The sequence below is a fragment of the Melanerpes formicivorus genome, unplaced genomic scaffold (genome assembly GCF_026170545.1).
Source record: "Melanerpes formicivorus ecotype bairdi unplaced genomic scaffold, bMelFor1.0.p_v2 SCAF_13, whole genome shotgun sequence".
NCBI classification, from domain to species: Eukaryota; Metazoa; Chordata; class Aves; order Piciformes; family Picidae; genus Melanerpes; species Melanerpes formicivorus.
Genome location: NW_027142365.1, coordinates 19,468,730 through 19,487,541, shown reverse-complemented (window position 1 = coordinate 19,487,541; position 18,812 = coordinate 19,468,730). Strand labels below are relative to the sequence as shown.

Here is an 18,812-nt window from a genome sequence, read left to right as displayed (position 1 = left end):
ACCCAGGGCAGCTCACACAGAATCACAGAATCACCAAGGTTGGAAGAGACCTCAAAGATCATCAAGTCCAACCTGTCAGGAGCACATCTAGGGGGGTTTGGAAAGTCTCCAGAGCAGGAGACTCCACAACCTCTATGGGCAGCCTGCTGCAGGCCTCCAGCACCCTCATGGTGTAAGAGACAAGCTCACTGCGAAATTTTACAACCAGTTTATTATAAAATAAAGGTTGTGGTGGTTTGAGCCTTAACTGGGATTTAAGAGCTCAGATGGGGGCCAAGGTTGAGAATCCCTGCTCCCCGCCTCCTTTTTCCTGATCAAGAGGGGAAAAAGAAATGGAAGCAGCAAATCTACCAAGAAATAATTTGGAGTCAGTTTGGAAGTAGAGAGGTAAAAATTTTTCTTTAAACAATATATATATATATATATATATATAAAAGAATAACAGGAAGGGTTCACAAGGATAGGGAATGAGGATGGATGGGGAAGATAGCATAGAATAATCCAGGTTGGAAGACACCTTCAAGATCATCATGTCCAACCTCTCACCCAACACCACCTAATTAAACAAACCATGGCACCAAGCACCCCATCAAGTCTCCTCCAGAACACCTCCAGTGATGGTGACTCCACCACCTCCCTGGGCAGCACATTCCAATGGCCAATCACTCTCTCTCTCTGTAGAACTTCTTCCTAACATCCAGCCTGAACCTTCTCTGGCACAGCTTGAGACTGTGTCCTCCTGTTCTGGTGCTGGGTGCCTGGGAGAAGAGACCAACCTCTGCCTGGCTACAACCTCCCTTAAGGTAGTCGTAGAGAGCATGGAGGTAGCAGGGAGGAGGAGCAGGCCTGACCATGAGGCAGAGAATCAGGGAGCCAGCAGCAGTCCTCTTGTCCAGGCAAGGCAGAAGCCAAAGAGAGCAAATGGCTGCAGTGTCTTCCTTTTAATAGGCTTGCTGGACAGGGAGGGGGAGTGGAACAGACTGACTCAGTTGCCCAGGGGGAAAACCCCCTCCAGGGAGGGCAATGCCCTCACAAGCCCTCCCCCTCTGCTTTCAGGATGGGGGTAACCCATCACAGGGCAAAAGTAGAGCTGGGCGCATAGCAGATTCACTAGAGGCATGCCATAAGGTCAGGAGCTGAGCTTATATAGACATCAAACATGCACATTCACACAGATCTCCACAAAGCCCTCTGCATTTCCCCAGCACACTCCCACCCTGCTCCAGCAGGGCTGGGACAAAACCTGCACTTTCAACCCAGCCAGCCTTCAGACATCTCGATGCCTCACCCTTCTCTCCCAACACACATCCCACACAACACAGGCTAACAACACCCAAACCAGCTTCAAGATTCAACCCCACGGTCCCCAGCAATTCCCCTTGCCAAAGCCAAATATTCATAGTATCAGTCAGGGTTGGAAGGGGCCACAAGGATAGAATAGAATAGAATAGAATAGAATAGAATAGAATAGAATAGAATAGAATAGAATAGAATAGAATAGAATAGACCAGACCAGGTTGGAAGAGACCTTCAAGATCATCGCGTCCAACCTATCATCCAACAGCACCTAATCAACTAACCCATGGCACCAAGCACCCTGTCCACCCCCCTACCATGGGCAGGGACACCCCACACTAGCCTTCCTGTAGGCCCTCTTCAGATACTGGAAGGCCAAGTGCCTCCATAGGAAAATGGCATTTTCCTTTGGGGAACACTGTCCACAGGCTCTTTCATCTCCACTTACTCCAAGCCACCTCTGCACCAGTTTAAAAGAGCCGGGATACTTCAGACTGCAGAGAAGAAAGATTGCTTCCACTCACTTGGGTTTTCCAGAGGGATGCTGCTACAAAATGGACATTTCTGTCACCATGCTATTATATGGTGTCCAGTTCTGGGCTCCTCAGCTCAAGAAGAACCTCAGAGATCTGCTTCAGAGAATCCAGCACAGAGGCACAGAGCTGCTGCAGGCAGTGGAACATCTCCCTGCTGTGAACAGGCTGAGGGAGCTGGGGCTTGGAGCTTGGAGCAGAGGAGCCTGAGGGCTGCCCTCATTGCTGGGGATAAAGTTGTGGAGGGCAGTGTGGGTAGGAAGGCAGTGTGGGTGGGACAGAGCCAGGCTCTGCTCACGGATGTCCAAGGACAGCACAAGGGGCACTGGGAGCAAGCTGGAGCAGAGGAGGTGCCACAGGAACAGAAAGGAAAACTTTGTCCCTGTTGTGAGAAACTGGTGAGACCCCACCTGGAGTACTGCCTCCAGTTCTGCAGCCCCTAGTACAAGAGGGATCTGGAGGTGCTGGAAGGTGTCCAGAGAGGGGCCACCAGGATGAGCAGAGGGCTGGAGCACCTCTCCTGTGAGGACAGACTGAAGGAGGTGGGGCTGTTCAGTCTGCAGAAGAGAAGGCTCCCAGGTGACCTCATTGTGGCCTTCCAGGATCTGAAGGGGGCTACAAGAAGGCTGGGGAGGGACTGCTCAGGATCTCAGGTAGTGATAGGACTAGGGGGAATGGAATGAAGCTGGAGGTGGGGAGATTCAGGCTGGAGGGGAGGAGGAAATTCTTCCCAATGAGAGTGGTGAAGCCCTGGAATGGGTTGTCCAGGGAGGTGGTTGAGGCCCTGTCCCTGGAGGTGTTTAAGGACAGGCTGGATGAGGCTGTGGCCAGGCTGATGTAGTGTGGGGTGTCCCTGCCCATGGCAGGGGGGTTGGAACTAGATGATCCTTGTGGTCCCTTCCAACCCTGACTGATACTATGAAAACATATGCCCATTTCTAAGCTGTTCTCACACTTGGAGCCACGAAGGAATATTTTGCTGCAAACAGAGATCCAGGTTTGTTGTAAAAGCGATCTGCCAATGTAGAGAAGAGTTAGAGTCCCACAGGTCTTATCTGCTGGGCTGAAACACATTCTGCAGTAGATTTTACCCAGCCAGCCCTGCTAAAACAGAGCCTCTTTATACCAAATGATAACTCCTCAAATCTGTGGCATACAGGCAGTAACGTGATGCTTAGAACTCGCCAAGGAGAACGTGTTCTGATTCCGATCCACCTCCATTGTTACCTCCAGAGCAGCTCTCTCCATAGCAACAGCAAACTTTTCAAGGCAGCCATGAACTAATCCTCTCCAGCCTCCAGAGCACCATCAAGGAATTTTAAAAACACTGGGCTCCCGAGCAGCTAAATACTTCTGAGGATTCAGAAGGCCACAAAGCTAGGCACACACGGGCATTCTTTTTTCCCCCTTCAGAAGGTAAGACAACGACGTTTAGAGCTAAGTGCATCCTCTTAACAGCGCTACAGCCTCCTAACTGCTAACAGCCAAATGCATTTAACCACCAATTATTTCCTAACGACCTTAACCTTATCTGAGCGACTGCCAGTGTGAGTGCTGCCCTTCTTTCCTCCGTTGAAGTACTTCCTTAGCAGGGTTTCTTTTGCAATAAGGCACTCACCTATCGGGTTGTGCTTTAAAGACACTTCGCTTCTGCCTGGCTGTTCGATGCGTGCCCCTTACCACCTGCCAGTCGGCGTGGCTGCTGGCAGCCGCCCATCAATAACGTGCAAGCAGCAGCGAGCCTCTTGCGTGTTTCTTGAGGCAGATCATTGCTAAAGCAGAGCTCAAGACAGATTTACACTACTAATATCTTTTGCACAGGGAGTTAACAGCTTAAACTTGTTGCTTGTGCACGCTTGTCTTGGGTTTTCTCCACTGAATTCTGTGAACGAGGGGGCAGGCTCTGCTCAGCTGCACCCTGTGATGGGACAATGGGCAATGGATGTGAACTGCAGCACAGGAGGTTCCACCTCAACATGAGGAGGAATTTATTTACTGTGAAGGTCCCAGAGCCCTGGAGCAGGCTGCCCAGAAAAGCTGTGGAGTCTCCTTCTCTGGAGCCTTTCCAGCCCTGTCTGGATGTGTTCCTGTGTGACCTATGCTGGATTCTCTGCTCTGGCAGGGGGGTTGGACTGGAAGATCTCCAGAGGTCCCTTCCAACCCCTAACATCCTGTGAGCTGTGAACCTCTTTTTATCTGGACAGAAAAGATCACTAATTTTGTAAGCACATCCTGGTTTGTGGGTTATAGCTGGAGTTTGATACTGGTGGAAACAAAACCTGCTCTGAGTCACAGTCGTGCGATGCAGTTCTGCTAATCTTTACTCACAGCCAGCTCGCTGCTAGAAATCTGCTTCAGGATGGGATGAAAGTGAAATGTATGGCCTTTTCCTGTTCTTCCCAGGGCAGGATTGTTGGGGAGTGTGATAACAGAAATGCAGAGCACACACTCTGCTTTTATGAGGAGGGAAGGGCTCCCTGAGTCAGCCTCTCCTTGGGTAATTCTACACAGGTTTTAAGGCCATGGCTGCCTTAGTTTCCTGCTGTTCTGGGCTGTAAAGCCCTTACAGGCTCCCTGTTGTTCAAAAACAGCTTGTCACTGCAAATCAGCTTAGCTGACCAATTAATAAATCCTTTCAAACATATTGCATTCACACTAATTAAAGGGTTGGGGTTTGCTGTGTTTCTTTTTTTCCTTCCCCTCTTTACCATTCAGATTCCTCAGGTTTCAAGTGTTAAGCTGTGAAGTGCAACCAACACCCCCAAGGCTCGGTGCAGCAAGAGGAGATGTGTCCAGCTCTTGGGCTGGTATGCTCTGCTTTCCTCTTCAGCCTGCTCCTCACTGAAGGCCAGCCTGGGGAAGAACAGGAGGGCAGCTATGCTCCCAGCAGAGGCTCTCTGAGGGAAGCCTTGCGCCTGCTTTCAGCCCAGGATGCTGAGCTCCACACGAAGCACTCAGGAGAAGTGGTCAGAAGGTTGCTGGAGAGAGCTGGGTGCCCACAGCAGATGGCTGGCATGCAAGAGGACTGTGAGCTGGTCAGTGCTTCCCTCACTGTGGGCTATCTTTGCAGCATGGGCAGGGAGGTTGGCAATTCCTTATTAGAGTGATACTGTCCTCCATGACAAACTTAGACATGCTCAGGGCTTCTTGTTGCATCCCCCCCAAAAAAATGTCCCTGCTTGACTAATGTCCTTCTGAATTATTAGTATTTATTGTTTGGGCTCCTGAAGAGGTACCCCAAACACAACAGGCACCCCTGAAAGCAGCCATGCTGCTGTTGCACAACACCAGTCATTTCCCTTTTGAAAGCTGTTAGGAGTTTCTTTGCCAACCAAGAGTTTTCCACTTAACCCTGATCTAACCCAAAGAGCATCAGGCTGAGTTTGTCACACACTGGATTTCCACCGTGGGAAGACAGAGGGACAAACTGGGGACCAGCTCTGCCCCTTTTTATCTTCTTGTTCTTGTGGTTGTTGTTCTGGATTTTGGTTCATAATAATAACCCCCAGGCAGGAGGGTCTCAGATTGATGTCCCCACTCCACTGAAGTCCTCCAGATTTAGAGGAGGGGTTTGGTAAGCATATCATGTCAAGTGAAAATCAAAGGCAGAAGAAGGAATCTGCAAAACTAGAAGTGGGGAGATTGAGATTGGATGTGAGGAAGAAGTTGTTCCCCAGGAGGGTGGTGAGAGCCTGGCACAGGTTGCCCAGGGAGGTGGTGGAAGCCTCCTGGCTGGAGGTGTTTGCAGCCAGGCTGGATGTGGCTGTGAGCAACCTGCTGTAGTGTGAGGTGCCCCTGGCCATGGCAGGGGGGGTGGTACTGGCTGATCCTTGAGGTCCCTTCCAACCCTGACAGTTCTGTGATGCTGTGAAATCCAGACTGCACCTGGGAGGAGGCTGGCTTCACAGAAGGTTTGGCTGTAGAGTTGAGTTGAGATTATTTTCAGAATTGATTGCCAGTTGGACAAGGAAAGGCATAGGTTGTGGTAGGACAGAGGCAGTGGTAAATGTGCTCATTCACAGAATCACAGCATTGTCAGGGATGTGTTCCTGTGTGACCTGCTCCAGGTGCTCCTGTTCTGGCAGGGGGCTTGGACTGGTGGAGCTTTTGAGGTCCCTTCCAGCCCCTAACATTCTGTGACCTTTGCTATGAGCCCCAATGTGACATTTCACATTGACCTCCAGAGGTCACTTCCAACCCTAAACACTCTGTGTTTCTGTGGTTCATGCAGATCCAGGGTAGGTAATGCCTGCAATGGATCCTTTCTGTGGAGGGGGCTGTGCAGTTTTTCTCCTGGAGTGTATGAGCCATGCCTATATCTCAGAGATGGACCCAGACACTCTACAAAAGCAGGGGTCTGAGCCCTATAGTTTTCCCTCTTTGTTTTGCTCCTCTGGCATGCCACATTTTTTCCTGTGTCTGTGCTGTATTTGTGCAGAGCTATGCCCTTGGGTGGAAGATATCTATGGTGACACTCAGCTGGGGCTTGCTGTGTTCAGGGCTTCCTCTCTAGTTAGGCTTCATCTTGGAAACTTCCCATGCAAAGCATTTGAGGACTGTCCCCATTTCCAGTGCCTATCATACAATCATAGAATCACCAGAGCTGCAAGGGATACCTGAAGGTCATCCAGTCCAACCCCCACTGCACTCAGCAGGGACATCCTCCAACCTGATCTGGTTGCCCAGAGCCCTGTCCAGCCTCACCTTGAATATCTCCAGGGATGGAGCCTCAACCATCTCCCTGGGCAACCTGTGCCAGTGTCCAGCCACCATGGGTTTGATGGGTGGACTGTTCAGTGGATAAGGAGTTGGCTGGCTGGTTGCATCTAGAGAAACCAAAGCAGCATACAAAGCAGCCTGAGGAAAAAGGATCTGGGGGTGCTGGTGGTCAGCAGCTGAACATGAGCCAGCAGTGTGCCCACATGGCCAAGAAGGCCAAAGGCATCCTGGTCTGGATCAAAAGCCAGCAGGAGAAGGGCAGTGATGGTCACCCTGTACTGGGCCCTGCTGAGGCCACAGCCTGAGTCCTGGGCTCAGGTCTGGTGCCACAGCATAAGAAAGACACTGAGGGGCTGGAGGGTGTCCAGAGAAGAGCACTGAGGCTGCTGAGGGGTTGGGAGAAGAGAGCTGGTGAGGAGCAGCTGAGGGAGCTGGGGTTGTGTAGTGTGCAGAAGAGAAGGCTCTCCACAGCTCCCTGAGAGGAGGCTGGAGTGAGGCTGGGGTTGGTCTCTTCTGCCAAGTAAGCAGAGCTAGGAGGAGAGGAAATGTGCTGAAGCTGTGCCAGGGGAGGGTTAGGTTGAAGAGGAGGAAAGATTTCTTTGCTGGAAGAGTGGTGAGGGGTTGGGAGAGGCTGCCCAGGGAGGTGGTGGAGTCCCCATGCCTGGAGGTGTTGGAGAAGCTGTAGAGGTGGTGCTGCAGGACAGAGTTTGGTGGCCATGGCAGCTGGGTTGTGGTTGGACTCATTGTTCTTAGAGGCCTTTTCTAACCTTAGTGATTCTGTGGCTGTATGACATATATATGTATAATGTCTCTCTGTATTTTCCTCTGTGTGTATGTGGTTATGTATTGTACAGATGTCTCTTTAAAAACTCTCTGCTCAGGCAGGAAGCCTGCACAGGGTGACTTCATCTTTTCTGTCCCTCCTGAAATGCATTCAAAGAACTAAATGGTGTTGAGACCCAGTGCTGGCTGTCTGGACTGGATTGTTCCAGTTAACAGAATTCAATTAAGATAAATGAAAACAGCAGGATGATTAGGGAGTTAATTAAATCTTTTAACAGCACATTGACTAGGCTATACATTCAGTTCACTGAATCAACCAGCAGCCAGAAATGGTCTTCCTCTAGTAACATAAACACATCCAGAGTGCACAGGTGAAAATATGAATACCCTTAGCCCTTATTTATCATAGTATCACAGTATCAGTCAGGGTTGGAAGGGACCACAAGGATCATCTAGTTCCAACCCCCCTGCCATGGGCAGGGACACCCCACACTACATCAGCCTGGCCACAGCCTCATCCAGCCTGGCCTTAAACACCTCCAGGGACAGGGCCCCAACCACCTCCCTGGACAACCCATTCCAGGGCTTCACCACTCTCATGGGGAAGAACTTCCTCCTCCCTTCCAGCCTCAATCTCCCCACCTCCAGCTTCATTCCATTCCCCCTAGTCCTATCACTCCCTGAGATCCTGAGAAGTCCTTCCCCAGCCTTCCTGTAGCCCCCTTCAGATACTGTATTTGTAATCAGAATTTTAAGCTGTTGGAGCCTGCAGAAGGCTTTCAGTTCTCTGCAGTGGCTGATCAGAGCTAGTCCTGGTTTGTAGCCACTCTGAAATCCCCTGGGTCATTGTCATGTCTTACAGAGGGGGCTCTGGAACAAAGCAAAACTAAACACCAAAAACAAAAAAAACCCAACCAACCAAACAAAAATGACAAAAAACCCCCCACAAAACCCAAACAAACAAAAAAACCCAACAAAACCAAAGAATCCCCCCAAACCAGCAATGAACCAACCCATGATGTGTGCTTGCAGCAGAGAATGGCAGTGAGTTACCAGCACCACCAGCCTGCATCTATCATAGTGTCATAGTACCAGTCAGGGTTGGTTGGAAGGGACCACAAGGATCAGCCAGTTCCAACCCCCCTGCCATGGGCAGGGACACCCCACACTAGATCAGCCTGGCCACAGCCTCATCCAGCCTGGCCTTAAACACCTCCAGGGACAGGGCCCCAACCACCTCCCTGGACAACCCATTCCAGGGCTTCACCACTCTCATGGGGAAGAACTTCCTCCTCACCTCCAGCCTGAATCTCCCCACCTCCAGCTTCATTCCATTCCCCCTAGTCCTATCACTCCCTGAGATCCTGAGCAGTCCCTCCCCAGCCTTCCTGTAGCCCCCTTCAGATACTGGAAGGCCACAATGAGGTCACCTGGGAGCCTTCTCTTCTCCAGACTGAACAGCCCCAACTCCTTCAGTCTGTCCTCATAGGAGAGCAGAACAGCTCCAGCCCTCTGCTCATCCTCGTGGCCCTTCTCTGGACACCTTCCAGCACCTCCAGATCCCTCTTGTAATTGGGGCTCCAGAACTGGAGGCAGTACTCCAGGTGGGGTCTCCCCAGAGCTGAGCAGGCTTAGGTCTGATCCCTTATATTTAAGGGTGGAATTCTCCTGTTCTCCTCTCTGAATGGCATCTGCAGATGAGTGGCAGTGTGCTCTCTGAGCTGAATTTCCATTTGCTTTTATTGTTGCTCAGTGCCTGGAGCCAGATGCTGTGTTGCTGACAGCTGGTGGAGCTTTAGAGGACCGGCTCAGCGAAGAAGTCTTTGAGAGAATCTCTCTAATTCTCCTCTACTACATTCTCCATCACAGAGATGTGTGCTCCTCACAGCTCAGCCTGGAAAACAAGGATTACAAGTATTACCTACAGAGCATGCTCAGCTTAAGGCAGGAGGAAGACTCTGATTACTTTTCCCGGAACGAAACTGAAGACACTTTGGCTGCAGTCAGGCAGCATTTCAAACCTACTGAGACCCAGGTAAAAATCACTTCAGATTTCCTACTGACCTAATGCCTGCAAGCTGCTTCAGACACCTCAGCACCATGGTCCTCCAGGAAACTGGGTAAATAACAACATCAGGGCACAAGCTGAATATTGGTCTGTCCTAGTTTGAGCCAGGAGCTGCCCAGGGCAAAAAGACAAAGATCTTTTACCCCTTCCCGAGTAGTAAATCAACCTGGTCTATTCTATTCTATTCTATTCTATTCTATTCTATTCTATTCTATTCTATTCTATTCTATTCTATTCTATTCTATTCTATTCTATTCTATTCTATTCTATTCTATTCTATTCTATTCTATTCTATTCTATTCTATATAAAAATACTCCTGTAATGGTTTGGGCACCAAGGCTGGTGAGAGGCCTTGAGCACAGCCCTATGAAGAGAAGCTGAGGGAGCTGCGATTGTTTAGCCTGGAGAAGAGGAGGCTCAGGGGAGACCTCATTGCTCTCTACAACTACCTGAAAGGTGGTTGTAGCCAGGAAGGGGTTGGTCTCTTCTTCCAGGCAGCCAGCACCAGAAGAAGAGGACACAGTCTCAAGCTGTGCCAGGGGAGGTTTAGACTGGAGGTGAGGAGGAAGTTCTTCACTGAGCGAGTCGTTCAGCATTGGAACAGGTTGCCCAGGGAGGTGGTGGAGTCCCCATCCCTGGAGGTGTTCAAGAGGAGATTGGATGTGGCACTTGGTGCCATGGTTTAGTCATGAGGTCTGTGGTGACAGGCTGGACTGGATGATCCTCGAAGTCTCTTCCAACCTTGGTGATACTGTGAGACTGTGGAATTCATCACCACATTAACACGGGACTGGGAGTTCAAAGGGGAATTCTATTTACAAAGATATCCAAAAGGCATTCAGGTAAAAGGAAAACATTCACAGGTTAGGCTCAGTTCTTCACCTGGACCTACCAGGCCAGAGCCTGCCAGAAGCCTCCACCCCCCTCAGCCTCACAGCCCAGGAGCAGCCAAACTGCTGCCCCCAGCCCCAGGCCTGCCGCAGGCTTCCCCAGGCCCTGGGCTGGAGCTGGAGATTCACTGCCAGCCAAGGCCAGGAGAAAGCCTCTGCCCCACACCCCATGAGATAACAGCACAGGGCCTGAGATGGAGAGAAGAGAGAGAGCTTTGGCTGTGCACTGCCTGCAGCAGAGAGAGAGAGGGAACAGAACAGAAGAACAGATTGCAATGTCCTGGGGCAAGCTGCCTGTGCCCCTGGGGCTCTTCAGCCTCTGGAGGACTTTCCTTTGTGGCTGTACCAATGGACTCTTGATTGCACTTAGCCTACATCACGGTCTCTTGTTGCTCATGCTGTTCAGTTCTAGTCTCCTCCTTGACTTGCTTTAGGTATGTGCTTCCACAGTCTCCTTCTCTGGTGGCATTCAAGACCCACCTGGACACATTGCTTTGTGACCTGCCCCAGGTGACCCTGCTCTGGCAGGGGCATTGGACTGGATGACCTTTAGAGGTCCCTTCCAAGCCCTAATGTTCTGAGGTTCTGTGACATGGCTGGGGAGATAGTGCATACTGTTGGCACTTCTCAAAAACTAATCTAGATGCAGTTAATTGAATCATAGTATCACAGATCTGTCAGTGTTGGAAGGGACCTCAAAGATCAGCCAGCTTCAACCCCCTGTCATGGCCAGGGACACCTCACACTGCAGCAGGTTGCTCACAGCCACATCCAGCCTGGCTGCAAACACCTCCAGCGAGGAGGCTTCCACCACCTCCCTGGGCAACCTCTGCCAGGCTCTCACCACCCTCCTGGGGAACAACTTCTTCCTAACATCCAATCTCCATCTCCCCATTTCTAGTTTTGCTCCATTCCCCCCCAGTCCTATCACTCCCTGACACCCTCCAAAGTCCCTCCCCAGCTTTCTTGGAGCCCCCTGCAGATCCTGGAAGGCCACAAGAAGGTCTCCTTGGAGCCTTCTCCTCTCCAGACTGCACAACCCCAACTCTCTCAGTCTGTCCTCAGAGCAGAGCAGCTCCAGCCGTCTGCTCATCCTGGTGGCCCTTCTCTGGACACCTTCCAGCACCTCTTTCTTGTACTAGGGGCTCCAGAACTGGACACAGAGCTCAGGGTGGGGTCTCAGCAGAGGGGAGTGGAGGGGGAGCATCACTGCCCTTAACCTGCTTGAAAAACTCCTCAGTTACCCTGCTTAGGGTAGATGGAAAACAGCATAGCTTTGGAGACACAAGATCTTGCACTTGGCTTCAAGGGCAGAAAATCCTTTCTTATCTCTTGTATTTAATGATATAGATATGCTAGAAGTGATGGTATTTAAATGGTATAAAGCAGAACAACCCCAAAAGTGATCTGGTTGGCTAGCAGAAACGCTGACTCATTTTGCTGGGATGAAATCCTTGCCAGGCCCTATGCTTCCATGTCCATACAGGGCACAACAGGATAAGGAATGTGTCCAAAGATATGATGTCTTCCTTCAGTGGGGGCACATATGTTGTGACCCCTTATCTACCAGCACAAATATACCTTGGAGAATGATTGATACAGATCCACAGGAAGGAGGCTGACTTGCTGGAGCCTGTCCAGAGAAGGGCAACAAAGTTGGTGAGGAGTTTGGGACACAAGCCCTGTGAGGAGAGGCTGAGGGAGCTGGGGTTGTTTAGCCTGGAGAAGAGGAGACTCAGGGGTGACCTTATTGCTCTCTACAACTACCTGAAGGGAGGTTGTAGACAGGCAGAGGTTGGTCTCTTCTCCCAGACAACCAGTACAAGAACAAGAGGACACAGTCTCAAGCTGCACCAGGGGAGGTTTAGGCTGGAGGTCAGGAGGAAGTTTTACACAGAGAGAGTGATTGCCCATTGGAATGGGCTACCTGGGGAGGTGGTGGAGTCACCATCACTGGAGGTGTTCAGGAGGAGACTTGATAGGGTGCTTGGTTGCATGGCTTAGTTGGTTGGGTGGTGTTGGATGATAGGTTGGACACGATGATCTTAAAGGTCTCTTCCAACCTGGTTTGGTTTGGTTCTATTCTATTCTATTCTATTCTATTCTATTCTATTCTATTCTATTCTATTCTATTCTATTCTATTCTATTCTATTCTATTCTATTCTATTCTATTCTATTCTATTCTATTCACAGACTGCACTGGGTTGGAAAGGTCCCTCCAAGGGCATCTTTCCAATGCCCTGCACTCAGCAGGGACACCTCCAACCAGAGCAGGATGCCCAAGCACACAGCAAGTTTGTCTCCAGGGCAGACAGAAATGATTTCACTCTCAAAGGAAGTAAAATAAAGAGGATCTCATTGAATTGGAGAGAAATACAGAAATTATATTAAAAAAGATAGAGGCAAATAGAGAACATGTGAATCCTTGGCAGCTGATACAGGATCCATGAAAAGACCCAAAACCCTTCCCACAACCAGACTAAACCACAAGGCCCAGAGCTCCTTTTCTCTCCCCCATCACTCTCCCTGTGGCCTAAGCAGGCCATAATCATGCAGAAAAAATCCATCAGGCCTCTGAATGCCACTAAGAGGCCTCCTCCCCCATGTTACCAGAAAAGGGACTCCCTCCAGAGAGATGAAGGAAGGGAGGAAAGAGACCGAGTTGACCTTGCTGCCAGCTTATAAAGGGACAGCAGAATTCGGGGGTGGAATAAGAACAGTATAATTTTCCAGTCCATCCCCAGCACCTTTCTGGTCCCTGAGGAGGGCTCAACTCTATGTTTTCTTTAAGGCACCAGCCTCAAACTATAACAACATCCCTGGGCAGCCTGTTCCAGTGTCTCCCTACCCTAACTGTGCAGAACTTCCTCCTGATGTCCAACCTAACTCTGCCCTGCTCCACTTTCAAACCATTGCCTCTCATCCTATCCCAACAGCCCCTCCTGAATAGTCCCTCCCCAGCCTGCCTGGAGGTCCTCTTGAGATACTGAAATGTAGCTCTAAGGTCTCTCTGGAGACCAGTTGAATTAAAAGCTGGGTGCTTTGTCCTTTTAACAAGGAACCAAGCATGCTGAGTCTCTTCAGCTAAACCCATCCTTTTTTAACTCAGGACACATGCAGCAAGTGTTCTCCCCACTGTTTATTATTCCCTATCTCAAGTAGGGTCTGTAAAATCATAGAATGGTATTCCAAAGAAAATCTGTTTTCCTTGTAATGAGCAATAAAAGGTGGTTTTGCCAGATTAGGCAACTCCTAAAGTACAGAGTGACCTGCAGAAGCCCCTTGGGTATGTTCATACTATGCAGCTGGGTTTGGTTTAGGGCAGAATTTGATTTTGCCCTTTGTTTCTCTCTCACTCGATTTTAATTCACCCCAGAGTGCAGGCAGAGTTCCCTGCACAAGGAGAAGGTGGCCAGGAGTCCTGGCTGTGCAGCAGAATGTCCAGGGCCTCTTTCTGTGCTCTTTGTGCCATCATTTCCCATCATAAATTATTCATTGAGCAGTGCTTTTGGTTGTGAGGCTTGGGGAACGTGCTGATTTCCAAGAACTCCAGTGGTATCTGGGCAACTGTCAAGAGGCATCAGAGGGTAGTTGGCATCCCAGGCTGGAATAACAATCCATAAAGTGCTTGACTGTCTGCTCAGCTTGCTTCTGCTGGCACTGAGCTCAGCCATCAGGCCTCTGCAGTGGCTGAGACTTCCCTGCTCACTGACAGGAGACAAAAAAACATATTCCAAACATTGCAGACTAAATAATGCTTAGAAGCACAGAGCACAGAATCATTCTGCTTGGAAAAGACCCTCAGGAGCACCAAGTCCAACCACTGACCCTAGTCTGCAAGGGTCGCCATAGCCCCAAGCACCACATCTAAACCACCTTGAAACACAGCCAGGCTTGGGGACTCCACCACCTTCCCTGGGCAGCCTCTGCCAATCCCTGACCACTCTGGCTGGGAACAAATGTTTCCTACTGTCCAGTCTATCCCTGCCCTGCTGCAGCTTGAGGCCATTCCCTCTTGTTCTGTCACTAATCACCTGGGAGAGGAGACCAGCACCAACCTCTCCACAACCTCCTCTCAGGGAGCTGTAGACAGCCAGGAGGTCTCCCCTCAGCCTCCTCTCTTTCACACTAACCAGCCCCAGCTCCTTCAGTTGCTCTTCATCAGGTTTCTTCTCCAGGCCCTTCCCAGCTTCCTTGCCCTCCTCTGCCCTGGCTCCAGCACCTCCATATCTCTCTGGCATTGAGCTGCCCAACATTGGACACAATACTCCAGCTGTGGCCTCCCCAGAGCTGAGTGCCTGGGGACAATCCCCTGCCTGCTCCTGCTGGACACAGCATTGCTGATCCCAGCCAGGAGGCCTTTGGCTTTGTTGGCCCCCTGGGCACACTGCTGGCTCCTCTTCAGCTGCTTCTCCATCAGCACCCCCCAGGTCCCCTTTCTGCCAGCAGCTTTCAGCCACACTGCCCCAAGCCTGTAGCCTTGCTTGGGGCTGTTGTGACACAGCACTTGAGCTATGGAAAAGGGTGAATGATGCAGCCTAATAACAGAAGACAAAACCTCACATCCAGGGGATCACCATGGGGCTTGTTTTTACAGCAATGATCCTCAGTCCCAGCACCTGATACACAGCACTTGACATGAGAGATTACATTTGGAGGTGTGCAAAGCTGAATGTGCATGGCTGGGCAGGATAGGAAATGCCAACCTCCTCTCTGGAGTGTTTAAGGCACATATAAAGAAGGAAGAATGTGTAAAATGTTGTTGTACTAACCCATAGAGTTGACTTTTCAGTTCAGTTCATATGGGTTAGAGACAAATGGAGTTAAATCATTATCACCAGGTTGGAGTTACTTTTGTTTCTCTCAAACACCCACAGTTTGCAGTGAAAATAAACAAGGGAGGCAGCAATGGAGGGAAGAAAGGATAAGTCTGCAGGTAACTGCCCTCAGGTCAGGCCTGCACTTGTCCACACAGACAATGTACACAACTGGTTACTGCTCCTCATTGGACACCAGCAGGAAAGGCTTAGTCTGGAAGGGACCTCACAGATCATTGAAACACTTGAAGGTGTCCAGAGAAGGGCAACAAGGCTGGGGAGAGGCCTTGAGCACAGCCCTGTGAGGAGAGGCTGAGGGAGCTGGGGGTTGTTTAGCCTGGAGAAGAGGAGGCTCAGGGGTGACCACATTGCCCTCCACAACTACCTGAGGGGTGGTTGTGGCCGGGAGGGGGTTGGTCTCTTCTCCTAGGCAACCAGCACCAGAACAAGAGGACACAGTCTCAAGCTGTGCCGGGGGAGGTTTTAGGCTGGAGGTGAGGAGAAAGTTCTTCACTGAGCGAGTCGTTCGTCATTGGAACAGGTTGCCCAGGGAGGTGGTGGAGTCCCCATCCCTGGAGGTGTTCAAGAGGAGATTGGATGTGGCACTTGGTGCCATGGTCTAGTCATGAGGTCTGTGTTGATAGGTTGGACTCGATGATCCTCAAGGTCCTTTCCAACCTAAGTTATACTGTGATACTGTGATACTGTGATCTACCCCAACCCCCTGCCACAGGCAGGGGACAGCTCTCAACTAGACTCAGCTGCTCAAGGCCTTATCCAGCCTGACCTTGAACACTCCCAGGGAGGAGGCAGCCACAGCCTCCCTGGGCAACCTGTTCTGGAGCCTCACCATGCTCATACTGAAGATGATCTTCTTGAGCTCCAGTCCAACCCTGCTCTGCCTCAGCTTCAAACCATTCCCCCTTGTCCTGTCTCCAGACACCCTCAGGAAAAGTCTCTCTGCAGCCTTCCTGCAGGATCCTTTCAGGTTCTGGCAGGCAGCTCTAAGGTCCCCATGGAGCTTTCTCTTCCCCAGGCTGCGCACCCCCCAGCTCCCTCAGCCTGTGCTCAGTGCAGAGCTGCTCCAGCCCTTGGATCATCCTTGTGGCCTCCTCTGGACTCACTCCAATAGTTCCATGTCCTTCTTCTGCTGGGGACACCAGAACTGCTCATCCCCTTTCCTGTAAATTTATATCCTTCCATGCTGTCCTCAGATAGCTGCCCCATAACAAATTATTGAGTCTATTTAGTAGGGAAATAAACACATGAGGAGAATTCTTTCTGCAGTTTGAGAAAAAACAGCTTGCCTGCATTCTGTGAGCCTATTTCTTGTGCCTTAACAAGAAGTTCTCCCTTTTCTGCCCCTTTCTGGAATTATAGGTGGAACTGAGGAAGACACAGGATTGATACAAGCAGCGAGAAAATAATGCTGAGGAAAAGTAACCTGCATCAAGGGCTGTACATTTTCCCTGTCCAAAGTCAGATTTCTCCTCTCTGCTTGTTCCACTCACTCCAGGAAGGAGAATGAGGGGCTGGAACCTGTGCAGAGCAGGGCAGTGAGGTTGGAGAAGTGTTGGAAGTGGTCCTGGAGCCCCTGGGCTAGAGGAGGGGCTGAGGGAGCTGGGGGTGTTGAGGCTGGAGAAGAGGAGGCTGAGGGAGACCTCCTTGCTCTCTGCAGCTCCCTGCAGGGAGGTTGCAGTGAGGAGGGGGACAGCCCCTGCTCCTTGGTGGCAAGGGCCAGGAGCAGAGGCAATGGTTGCAAGCTGCCCCAGGGGAGGTTCAGGCTGGCTGCTAGGAAATCTTTCTTGCCTGGAAGGGTTCTGAGGCCTTGGAATGTTGTGGCCAGGGGCAGTGCTGGAGTCCCCATCCCTGGAGGTGTTGAAGCAGTGTGTGGAGCTGGTGCTTAGGGCCATGGTTTGGTGCTGAGGCTGCAGTGCTGGGTGGAGGCTGGACTGGCTGAGCCTGGAGGCCTCTTCCAGGCAGATGTGTTCTGTGAGTCTGTGATTCTCTGAATTTCCACAATACTTCCCAGAGTGGTTGGTGGAAGCTTTGTCTGCCCTCAGCTTTAGTCTTACTGCTGCTTGTGCTCTGGCTGTCTGTGCAAGTGTTGTCTCTGCACTCTCCTCCTCTCACTCTGATTATCTAAATGGAGCTGAGCAGCTCTGCCTTCATGGTGTTTCCTCCTGATTGCAGTGTGTTGATGTGAGTACTCTGGAGAAAAAGGCTGAGATAATGGACAGAGGCGGTGCTGATGAAAACACGCTTCCACGCCTGGCTGCTGCAATCATTACTCTGGCTCTGCAAGGAGTCTGCATGGGGAAGGCCAGCCTGCCCTCCCCAGAATTCTTTATAAAATATATTTTCAGTTCTCTGAACAGCACCACTGAGCTCCAAGTGACAGGTAAGCTCCTCATGTCCTGCCAGCTGCCTTTGGCAACACACGTTTGGTGGTGTTGTACCTATTGCTCTCTCCAACTCCCTGAAGGGAGGTTGTAGCCAGGTGGGGGTTGGGCTCTTCTCCCAAGCACCCAGCACCAGAACAAGAGGACACAGTCTCAAGCTGTGCCAGGGGATGTTTAGGCTGAAGGTGAGGAGAAAGTTCTTCCCAGCAAGAGAGATTGGCCACTGGAATGTGCTGCCCAGGGAGGTGGTGGAGTCACCATCACTGGAGTGTTCAAGAAAAGCTTGGATGTGGCACTTGGAGCCATGGTTTAGTTGTCAGGAGGTGTTAGGTATCAGGTACTAGGTTGGACTTGATGATCTCTGAGGCCTTTTCCAATCTGTCTGATTCTGTGATTCTATGATTCTAAACTCCCCCTCAGGCATTTCAAGGGCTTCCTTTCAGATTTGAATGTCATTTCATTTTCACAGTATCACAGTATCACCAAGGTTGGAAGAGACCTCGAGGATCATCGAGTCCAATCTGTCACCACCAGACCCATGACTAGACCATGGCACCAAGTGCCACATCCAATCCCCTCCCCAGGGATGGGGACTCCACCACCTCCCTGGGCAGCACATTCCAATGGCTAATGACTCTCTCGGTGAAGAACTTTTCTCCTCACCTCCAGCCTAAACTTCCCCTGGCACAGCTTGAGACTGTGTCCTCTTGTTCTGGTGCTGGCTGCCTTCAACCTACAAAAGGTTGAAGAAGAAACACCTGGTGCTGATAATTCTGTGAGGGGTATAAAACAACTTGTTACTGAGAGTGTTAAATATGCACTGCCACATTCACTTTGCTTGATTGCCAGCACCATCTGAGCCCCCCAGAGTGAGGCAAGAGTGGAGGGCAGGCTGCAGTGGAGCCTCACTTACCTTGCTTATTTATAGAACCTTTTTGGTTGGAGAAGACCTTTAAGGACATTGAATCCAACCATTCTCTAACTCTACCAAGGTTGGGGCTAACCATGGCCCTCAGCAACCACAGCTCTGCCTCTGTGAAACACCTCCAGGGTATGGACATTCAACCACCTCCCTGGGCAGCCTGTGCCAGTGGCTTCAGAACCCTTTCAGGGAAGAAGTTTCTTCTAACATCCAACCTAAACCTCCCCTGGTGCAACTTGAGGCTGTTTTCCTCTCATGCTAAATATACAGATCATTATACACTGCAATACTATTGAGGTCTGGAGCCCTCAATACAGGAAGGACAAGGACCTGATGGAGCAGGTCCAGTGGAGAGACACAAAAATGCTCAGGCAGTTGGA

General features: G+C 50.7%; 1 protein-coding gene across 6 annotated transcripts in view; it reads left to right on the top strand.

The window, feature by feature from the left end:
• The first annotated feature begins 3,188 nt into the window (after positions 1 to 3,188).
• The window catches only part of SLC39A12 (solute carrier family 39 member 12), a 59,196-nt gene continuing 43,572 nt past the window's right edge, over positions 3,189 to 18,812 (top strand). For 4 of the 6 annotated variants that reach the window (XM_068146448.1, XM_068146447.1, XM_068146446.1 and 1 more), the window contains exons 1-4: positions 3,189 to 3,245; positions 4,545 to 4,864; positions 9,085 to 9,366; positions 17,302 to 17,509. In XM_068146448.1, coding sequence (XP_068002549.1) covers positions 4,616 to 4,864; positions 9,085 to 9,366; positions 17,302 to 17,509 — 739 coding nt within the window. In that variant the 5' untranslated portion in view covers positions 3,189 to 3,245; positions 4,545 to 4,615. Of the gene's footprint in view, positions 3,246 to 4,544; positions 4,865 to 9,084; positions 9,367 to 17,301; positions 17,510 to 18,812 lie in introns of those variants that run through there. The other 2 variants (XM_068146449.1, XM_068146450.1) reach the window with 2 other exon arrangements.